Below are 10661 nucleotides of genomic sequence, written 5' to 3'. Positions count from 1 at the left end.
ACATCCGGCTTCCCACCCGCAGACACGGCCAGTTGTGTCTGCAGGGACGCCCGACCAAGCCGGAGGTAACACGGGGATTCGAACCGGCGAGCCCCATGTTGGTAGGCAACAGAATAGACCGCTACACTACCCGGACGTCCATTTGAATGTACCTGTCTGTTGCATGGCCGAGGAAGTGCCACGCTGTGTGTCTGTTTTAATTCGATGCTGCCATTCACACCACAACACGAAAAGTCAGCGCTCAGGTAGAAAAGTAAGTTACTAAATGGAGCAGAGACGAAGTCAACACGTTTACAGCGCAGGGATTGTCCCTACAGACGTACACAATGTGCACCGTGGCATCAGGTGACCGGTTCTGTGACACGGTTTCCCTCCACACAACCGACCCCACCATTCAGACCCGTCGCTCTGAAATCGCTGCAAATTCGACGGGGGCCAGGCAGACGTTATCTGCTGAGGAGAATCAACGCTGTCACCTCACATGATTGGTCTTGGTCAGGAGGCCAGAAGCCGGGGAGATAAGCCCATCAGCTTTCCTCAGCCAACCTTAAACCTGATTTATATGAGCAAGGCCCTGCACCGTGCTCACCGTAATGCCACCGTGAGATGAGCGGTGACAAAGCAGCCTGTCATTTTTAATGGAAGTCAGCAACATGAAGCTGTTAGCATACATGGGAGATGGCGGCGCAAATTCACATTTGCGGCGGCCTCACCCAGCACCGCCCATGCAGTGTCTTTGTCCACGTCTAAGTTTGTCTTCGTTTGACGGCTGGGAGAGCTGGCGCTGGATCGGCTGGGAGAGCCTGGTCTGCTGCGTCCCGTGGGCCCAGGGACCACGGCCCTGCCTGGAGCCGCACCCGAAGAGGAAACACCGAGGGCGGTCTGACAGGACGCGGAAGCGGGGCAGGCTAAGCTAACTGCTAGCCTGTACAGACCGGCGGTGCTCCGATAACACTGAGGGCAGTCTGGCGGCGGCCTTGCCGGGCCTTGATTGTGTTTTTAGTGTCATCATGTGGAGTGTGGGGAGGTGTGTCGAAGTTGTCTGGTTGGGACAGCTGGCACTGGATCAGCTGAGGGAACTTGGTCCTGTGGGCCCAAGAATCACGCCCGTCTGGAGCTGTGCCCGAAGAGGTAACACCGAGGGCGGTCTGACAGGACGCGGAAGCGGGGCAGGCTAAGCTAACTGCTAGCCCGTGCAGACCGGCGGTTCCAACAGTCATCCTGGCTGGCGTCCGTTCTCCTAGACAGTGTTTTTTGTTGTTTAGTTTAGATATACGTGTTGATTTGGTTAAGTGTGTTCTTGTCGTTTTTGGATGTGTGTTGTTGTCTTTGTGTTGCACTGCTGTGGGCTGGGGGGGGGGGAGGGGAACCACGTTTCGTTTCATTTCATGTGCCTGAAATGAAACGAAGTGTTTCTGAGTCTGACACGGCCGAGACGCCGCGGCGACGAACATACCGGTTTGAGCTGACCTCGCCGCTTCGCTTTGTTTTCAGCACTCCAACCAGGAGCGGAACAGAAAACCCAGCTGCACCGGCAGCCGGCAGAACCGGACCGGTACGCCGATAAGCGCCAGCCTGCCGTTGTTGCGTCCTATTCCAGTCAGCACCATTACACGCTGGCCCAGCACCATTCACAACATTTCCCAGCATTCCTTCGGTGATGTCCGGCTGCAGATCTGAATTAAGAGTTCAGCTGGCTGCTGTTTTGTTTGCTTGGTTTGTCAAGCGGCGGGGCCGGACGTCTTCATCGGCTGCCTGGTGAACAAATAACGCTGCTGCTGGGGTGGATTATTGATGAAGAGACTTATTGATAAAGACACGTTTGTGCGATTAGGACACAGATGTGGACGGCGTGAGGCCCTCTGCTTGGCATTTTTCACTCTCCCTCTTCAGCGCTCTTATCTCCCTCGCTTTCTATATCTCCATTCTAATCCCCCCGTCACTCGCCCGCCCGCCCGCCCGCCTGGTAAAAGCCTGCCACGGCAACAGGGAGAGTGACTCACTCACGTCCGCAATGATGCGGTTGCCCTCGGTAACACGGTGAAAGACATGCTCAGCCTCTTCCTTCCCTCAAGTGGGTGTGATGCGATCCAGCCAGCGATAGGTCCACGCTGAGAGGGAATATCAATCTCTCTTCTCCCTCCGACAGTTCCTTCCCATCCCTCCATTTCCTCCCCCCCCCCTCTCACACACACACACACACACACACACACACACACACATATACACGTGTGAAATTAAGATGACCCGTGTTTCTTCCCATATTAACCCCAAGATTTTTCCACCCCAAGGTTTTATCGACTTGTAAAACTTAACCTAACACGAAGCAGATGTGCTCATAAACACGCACGTGCACACACACGCACACGCACACACACACACACACACACACACACACACACACGCGCACACACACACACACACACACACACAGGTTGTCCAAGTGAATTAGATCTCTGCTAAATGATATTCATCAACATCTAAATTACTCCTCTCCCATAATCTGCACGACGTCTATGCCGTCTTCTGGAACATTCTCCTGCACTTCTAGGCTTAAATAGTACGAACATCGGGGCCAGGGGGGGGGGGGTTGTGTCGCTCTCGCCGCTTCGCTTTGGATCAATAGTCTCTCATCGGTTTGACCCGCTGCCAAAATAGATCTCCAGCCCCATTTTGTGATTGATCTGCTCGGGTAAAACCGCGGCGGATCTTAGATTACTCACCAGCCATCCCTCCAGTCACACTCAGATGATTGCCATGATAATAGCGTTGTCCTCGGGTCCCTGGCTGTTTGATTTATGAGATGCAGACACACTCTCATCCAGTCGATACCACTTCCCCCACTCCGGTCTCAAACCCGGGAATCTGTTTTTGTGCGTTTCCATCACAAAATACAACGACGGGGAGACAGACAGAGAGACAGACAGATCCATCAGGAGCTGAAAGTTGTCACTTAAATAGTTCAGACATAAAAATGATTTATAATTTGGGTAAATGATTGTTTTAGTCACTAAATATTGATAACATGTATAATCTCGGGGTTTTTTTTTAGCTGCTGGTAAGAATAAACAGTTTTAAGACATCACTTTGGGCTCTGGGAACTATGTTTGACATTGCAGACTTTACAACTGTCTGAAAATGCTATCAGTGGAATCATGGATAGCGACAATAACCGCTGGCTGCAGCCCTGGATCCACCCTGCCAGATACAGAACCCAACAGAACACGTCGCACCACAAATCAAACTGACTACAGCACATTTCTGAGTGTGATGTCGTGATTTGACTGCATGCCCAAATTTCCTTGTTCATCAACATCACAGTGTCAAAGGCCCCCTGCCCCATTACTCTGCAGTCCCCAGCATGTCATGTGACCTCTGACCCTTGCCCTTTGTATTCCCAGATGAGAATGGACCGTTGAACCTGTGGCTCTGTGATTGACTCACTGAGCTTTGCTGGCTGCTGTCGCTGTCATGGCAAAGAGCCCGGAGGTGAAGCTAGCCGTCTTCGGCAGAGCGGGAGTGGGCAAATCAGGTAAGGCCCGTACCCGCCCTGTGGGCTGTGCTACTGGTTTGAGTAGGTCTGTGTGTGAGCGGGTGGGTCTGTGTGTGTGCGTCTTGAGAACGACAGACTCTGTGTGTGTGTGTGTGTGTGCTTCTGAGCGACGGAAATGGTGTGACTTAGGTCCAATCACCCCACCCACCCCTGCCGTACCCCTAGTTTTGGAGCGCCCTCTACTGGGTAGTGGCCCTTCAGAACGGAGCTACAAGGGGTGGGGTTTGAAATCTTTACCTAGGACAGTGTTTCTCAACCCAGTCCTCCAGGAACCCCTATCCTGCAGATTTTCATTGTAACCCTGCATAGGTAGCCCTGGTTGTACTTACTCGACCAATCATCTCGCAGCACTTAATTATGCAAGGTGTGCAACGCTGATTGGCTGAATAACTACAAACAGGTACCTATTCAGGGTTGCAAAGAAAATATGCAGGATAGGGGGTCCTTGAGGACTGGGTTGAGAAACACTGCCCTAGGATATGGAAGGAAATAGGAAATGGGACACAACTCGTTACGTCATTACCATCATCGTTACGTCTGCTGCTCGGAATTGTATTATTTCCCTGGTTTGCTCAGGACGGGGTTATAATATTATAAAACTATACGTTTTATATTAAAGCCTGCTGCTTGCAACCATGATCAACCATTATAGTGACAAATCTGACCCAATTTAGACCAGGACAGAAATTTGTCGCTTAGGTCGCACAAAATGAAGGAATATTGATGAATGTTTATGACTATTGTCATTAAGTGTCATTTGGTCAATTATGTCATTTTAATGCAAAGTTGACGTTGTTTGAGAGGTCTTAGTTGTAGCAACCCGAGTGGGATCGAGCCGCTTGATTTGATATATTTCGTGCATCTGTAGCTCGAAAACAGACATCGGCTAATGGGAACACTTTGTTGTTTCATTTCATGCACTTGTGCACATGAAATGAAATGAAATATCGTTTCCCCCAGCCCACAGCAGCGCAACACAAAGACCAAAACACATCCAAAAAATGTAAGACAACATGTATCCAACTTACACATACATATAGCTAAAAAAATAAAAATCACTGTCCAGGAGACCAAACGCCAGCCAGGATGACTGTCGGGACTGCCGGTCTGCATGGGCTAGCAGTTAGCTTAGCCTGCCCCGCTTCCGCGTCCTGTGAGTCCGCCCTCGGTGTTTCGTCTTCGGGCGCAGCTCCGAGCAGGGCCGTGGTCCTTGGGCCCACCCGATGCAGCAGACCAGGCTCCCTCAGCCGACCCAACGCCAGCTCCCCCGGCCAGACACCTTCAACACACCTCCCTGCACTCCACACGACGACACTAAAAAGTCAACGCCAGGCGAGGCCACTGCCAGACCGCCCTCGGTGTTATTAGAACTGCCAGTCTGCATAGGCTAGCCGTTAGCTTAGCCTGCCCCGCTTCCACCTCCTGTCAGAACGCCCTCGGTGTTATTAGAACTGCAAGTCTGCATGGGCTAGCCGTTAGCTTAGCCTGCCCCGCTTCCGCCTCTTGTCAGAATGCCCTCGGTGTTATTAGAACTGCCAGTCTGCATAGGCTAGCCGTTAGCTTAGCCTGCCCCGCTTCCGCCTCCTGTCAGAATGCCCTCGGTGTTATTAGAACTGCAAGTCTGCATGGGCTAGCCGTTAGTTTAGCCTGCCCCGCTTCCGCCTCTTGTCAGAATGCCCTCGGTGTTATTAGAACTGCCAGTCTGCATGGGCTAGCCGTTAGCTTAGCCTGCCCCGCTTCCGCCTCCTGTCAGAACGCCCTCGGTGTTATTAGAACTGCCAGTCTGCATAGGCTAGCCGTTAGCTTAGCCTGCCCCACTTCCTCCTCTTGTCAGAATGCCCTCGGTGTTATTAGAACTGCCAGTCTGCATGGGCTAGCCGTTAGCTTAGCCTGCCCTGCTTCCGCCTCCTGTCAGAATGCCCTCGGTATTATTAGAACTGCCAGTCTGCATAGGCTAGCCGTTAGCTTAGCCTGCCCCACTTCCTCCTCCTGTCAGCGTGCCCTCGGTATTATTAGAACTGCCAGTCTGCATGGGCTAGCCGTTAGCTTAGCCTGCCCCGCTTCCGCCTCCTGTCAGAATGCCCTCGGTGTTTCCTCTTCGGGCAGTGATTTTTCTGAAACGCTTCTTATAATGTTGAACTGAAAGCTGAACTGATTCAACTTTCTGGGGCTTCTTGCAACAATCCAAGTTAATATTCATTTGCATCTACATTAAATTACGATATTCTAACGGATTTTTAACATTTTTGCATGATTATTTGTGAAGATATACACATTTACCAGCTTCTTTTCCCACACCGGTAGCCACGTTCCGTGTTACACTGCCCCAGTTTGCAAAGCATTCTGGGAATTTTCTACTTTCTTCTTGGAGTCTGCATCTGAAAACGCTCAATTTGAAGGGCCCTTTGGAGGGCTAGATGACCACTACCCCTCAATCCCCAAGAGAAACAGGACACCTTACCCTACGCAGCCGCACGCAAACTGGAGGGGTAGGGCCAAGAGGGGAATTGTGTTTTGGCCTTAGTGTGTGTAGGTGCTTGAATGCAGGAGCAGATACAATTTCTTTTGTGTGTGAGTGCCTTTTACTATGTGTAAGTCTAATTGTGTGTGTATGTGTGTATTTTCCTCGTTGATGCGTTTTCATGCTTGTGCAATTTGCATGTGTGGGCGGGCATACATCTTCTTGCACGAAGCTTTGCGCGTGGTTTTGTTTTTTTGCACGCGTGTGTTGCACATTTGTGTGCAAGTTGTAATGGATGCATGTGTACGGCAATGCAGGGTAATGCATAAAAACATTTGTTTTTGCATCCGCCGTTACCATGACACCGCCAACCCTGTATGTGATGTCATCATACGATTAAGACATCACATTTGTTTTTTCTGTCATTCTGCCCGCTACCTTTTCCTTGGAACAGGATGTAGCTTATCGGTCAAAATGCTTGCCAGTGTTTTTAGACTAAACATTATTTCACCCATATCCATTATATTTTGGCTCTGCGTTCCTCCCCCAGTGTACAGTTCTTAAATATTTGTCTGGGTTTTTAAGTGCCTACACTCCTACAGTTAATTCAATAGAGTCATAATTCATATAATGCTGTTAGGAGCTGCCCTATAGGCTAACCTTAGCGCTTCCACGGCTCGGGGCCCCTGCAGTACTGTGTACGTTGTCCTCGGTAGCTAACACGCTAACAGGGAACATATGTTTTTCATCCACCGCAAATCAAGATGGATTGCTCCTCCATGGCAGCCAGCTGTGTTGGAGAATGTGCTCTGAAATCTCCGCCATGTCCAAGGAAGCCATTATAATGCCTGCGGAGTTCAACTCGAGGCCTGAGCTGAAAACGGTAAACGGACACCGAGAGAGTCCTCGATGACCTACGGCACAACAGGTCACAGTCATAAAGCTGTGATAAAAACTTTTAACGATAACGAAACCAAGCTGGCCAAGCTCCGATACAAAAATAAGGTAGAGGAGAGGTTCACCAGAGGAAATGCGAGGGAGGCGGGGCAGGGTCTCAACACCATGATGGGCAGAGCTCCAAAACCAGCCAAGATACAGTGCTGAGCCCCTTCCGCCTTCACAGAGCAGCTGCCCGGTTCAACAGGACCGACCCTGTGGAGGACTGGACCACGACCAACATCAGCTATACCCCTGCATCAATCAGTGTGGAAGAGCGGAAGGTCATTTCCATCATCTCCAAGCCACATCCAAGGAAAGCTCCTGGACTGAACAGGCTCAAGGGCTGTGTACTGAAGGAGTGCACAGCTCAGCTGGGCGGTGTGGTGGCACAGCTCTTCCTGAACCCCAGCTTTGTCCCCAGGGCATGGAAGGAGACAAGAACCATCCCTGCCCCATAAGCCCCATGCCAAAGCCATGAATGATTTCAGGCCTATGGCACTCACCTCCATCCTTTGTATATGCACAGAGCGGGAGGTCACTCGAGAAGTTTACACCACCACGGTGGGCAAGAGTCTGGACCCGCTCCAAGTTGCCAGCAAGGCAAAACGGGGAGTTGAGGATGCCGTCCTAACTCTTGCGGATACAGTAGCTAGGCACCTCAACTCTCCAAACTCATAAGTCAGGATTTTATTCATGGAATTTTCATCTGCTTTTAATACAGTAAACACAAACACATTTCTGCACCGCCTCCAGGACTACAAGTCAACATAACACTGGTTTTATGGATTAAGGATCTTTTAATTGACAGACCCCAGTATGTCAAATGGAAAGGTTTCAAATTCAGCAACATTGTTTTAAATATTGGGGTCTCATCCCCCAGCCTCTTCTCAAACAAAAACAAATGATATAATCTGCAGTCGCAAAGGAAATCACAGAACGATTAATCAGTTCATCTGGACATAACCTTTATTGAGAGAAATGTTTCATCACTTATCTAAGTGACCTCTTCAGTCTCAACTGACTGCAGACATCCCCGACCTTATAAACAGCAGTTGCATAATGACCGAAAACAACCATTAGTTTCCTATGCAAATTACCATGATCATTAACTAGAGTTTCAATGGCCATGTGGACTATTCACAGAGGATTGGGGAATAGTTGCAATCACGGCATTGGAAGATGGTGACAGATGTACTCTCAGCACCCCCCCCCCCCGGTTCAGGGATGGTCGTTTTGTCCCCTCTTAACACAGATGGCCTCTTCGGCTCCCCGTACAAACCGGCGTTCCTCCCTATCAAGAATGTGCACATCCTCATCCTCGAAAGAGTGGCCACTGGCCTGTAGATGGGTGTAGACTGTGGAGTCCTGGCCTGACGTGTTAGCTCTCCTGTGTTGCGGAGAGCTAACGTGTCAGGCCAGGACTCCCACAGAACATCTACTTACCGAGACCAAGAGCTTTCTGTTAAGACAACCACATGCTTCGTTCAGTAAAATACAGCACTTCAGCTGCACTTTATTTCATCTTCAGCAAACAGCGTTGGAGAAATGTGTGATCCCAATAAGAAAACAAGACGTTATTGTCCCTGAGGTAATTGATGTCATTCAACCGTCTGACTGGACTATAAATTATGGAGGTGTGAGAGTCTGAGGAAAAGCTAGTTTTATTATGTGGAACGGCTTATGGTTTGCCAGACATTTTATCTAATTTGTCTGTTGCCGTTTAGCTGGCACTGTTATCAGATGTCCTTGTCTGAGGGAGATAAAATTGAAGGTGCAAGTCCAGGCACTCGCACAAATCTTACAAAAAGCCCTGAAATGTGTCCTGGTTTTCAGCAAATGCCCGAGAATGTCTCAACAATCTTCTGACCGTCTAAAATTGTCCCCAAGGACATGCACCCAACTGGGACTTTCGAGTTCATGTACATTGCAGCGTTACATCAGACGAATGAGAACAGATGCCGTGAACGGTGCCGTGAACTTATAAATGAACTGGCTTCGAGCCAGAGTAAGCTCTGGCGTATGGAGAGCAAATGTGAGTCCGCTCGAACCAACAAGGCCCAGGTCAAATTAGGAGGCGGCCAACTAAATGCACACAGTTAGATGAAGTAATTGCAGTGTCCCAGGGTATTTTCCAAGGGGCTGGGTAAAACTGACCTTAACATCCGTTGTACACTCATTCCCCTTAAAAATAACACCTCTAAAATCTTTTCTGACCTCATGAACGTGTGAGAACGTTCTCGCCTCGGCATTTAATTTCACTGCCGCAGGAACCCTGTGCAAAACAGTCATCGCCGATGACTTCCTGCGAAAACACAGAATTGTACAACGTGGAACGGAGTGCACTACAAAAGCTGGGGGGGGGGGGGTGATGACGAAACATCCATTCGTGCCAAGGATACGGTAAACGTCTCCCTTTAGGGGGCCAGGTCTTGTGTTCGAAAATGAACGATCCAGTTATGTTTGTAGTTTCTTGATAATCCCCAATGGCTTCAGACAAAGCCTGGCAATAAAGCTTCTCTCCTGTGTCTCCACTACCCTGCCCCGCGCTTAGCTCTCCGCCCGAGTGGAAACAAACCAATATTGAAGTGAGTGAACTGCCCGAACTCCCTTTAAAAAAGGTAAGCCAGTTGCTCGGCTGAGAAAGAACCCCACGGTTACATCACAGAGGTTAAGGTTCAACCATGCTTTCCACTCTTAATCTGAGGTCTGTGCTGGACAGCGGAGATTTAGTCACTGAAAACTGCCGCATTAACGAAAAGCGGGTGAGACAGATCACACGGCAGAAAATATCCACTTTTAACAGGTGTGGACGTATGCCGGACGGGGCTCTTCGGGCCTGCACCTTTGTCAGATACCTTCCACAATCTCTTCTACATCACAAATACCACAGACACGAAACACCACCACCACAGCATCATGTATAACCTATCACACTCCTTCAGCAGTGCAACGAAAAAGACAGCTTGCTCACAACTCAAACTACTACGTGCACGAACTACCAAAACCATTCATACCACCTTAACAAATGCAACAATCGATACCACCTTAACTACTTCGACCACCAAACACAAACGTCAAAGCCATTGGTGTGTACGACAACAAAACGCGACCGATTCTACAAACATTTCGGAGGATAGTCCTGAGCATCCGTTTACTTTTTATCCAACAATGTGCTGTAGCAACACCAGCAACACAAATCCTCACGGACACACTGACACGCGACACCATCCATATCGATCGATCCAGCACAACAATATGGCCAATGCCCGGACCAACACCACAAAAGCAGGATGATTAAGTATTGTAAAGTGCATGGATAAGAAGACACGCTGGCCCCTAGCTAACGGGTCTGACCCTTTAGTCCAGCGGTTACAAGGGGGGGGGGGGGCGACGAGTCACCAATGCCAAGTCATGAATTCTGATACTTTGATACTTGGATATTTTCCCAAAAAGGGGGAAAACATTATCTAATGTCATTGTTATGCTTTAATCCAAACCTGAACAACGTTTTTAGTCAAAATGCAAACTTACAGAAAATGAGAAAAATGAACAAGATTAAATTAAAGCAACGGCACTCCAGGTAAAATGACAATAATCCGCGTAAGCTAAAATCGCAGCGTAAGAGCAGAGGGCTAATTAGTTTCTGAGGTCTCATACCTAGAAACCATTCTGATGAGACTGATCAGACATACCATGAACTAGGACCAG

The 10661-nt window shown here is 49.3% G+C and overlaps 1 protein-coding gene across 1 annotated transcript in view; it reads left to right on the top strand.

The window, feature by feature from the left end:
* Positions 1-10661, top strand: part of rerg (RAS-like, estrogen-regulated, growth inhibitor) — a 63550-nt gene that overhangs the window by 5713 nt on the left and 47176 nt on the right. Inside the window, exon 2 of the mRNA XM_056277174.1 lies at positions 3402-3532. Coding sequence (XP_056133149.1) covers positions 3472-3532 — 61 coding nt within the window. The 5' untranslated portion in view covers positions 3402-3471. The remainder of the gene's footprint in view (positions 1-3401; positions 3533-10661) is intronic.

This window comes from Lampris incognitus, chromosome 3 (assembly GCF_029633865.1).
Source record: "Lampris incognitus isolate fLamInc1 chromosome 3, fLamInc1.hap2, whole genome shotgun sequence".
NCBI classification, from domain to species: domain Eukaryota; kingdom Metazoa; phylum Chordata; class Actinopteri; order Lampriformes; family Lampridae; genus Lampris; species Lampris incognitus.
The sequence above is the reverse complement of the archived record's forward strand: the minus strand, read 5'-3'. Positions and strand labels throughout refer to the sequence as shown.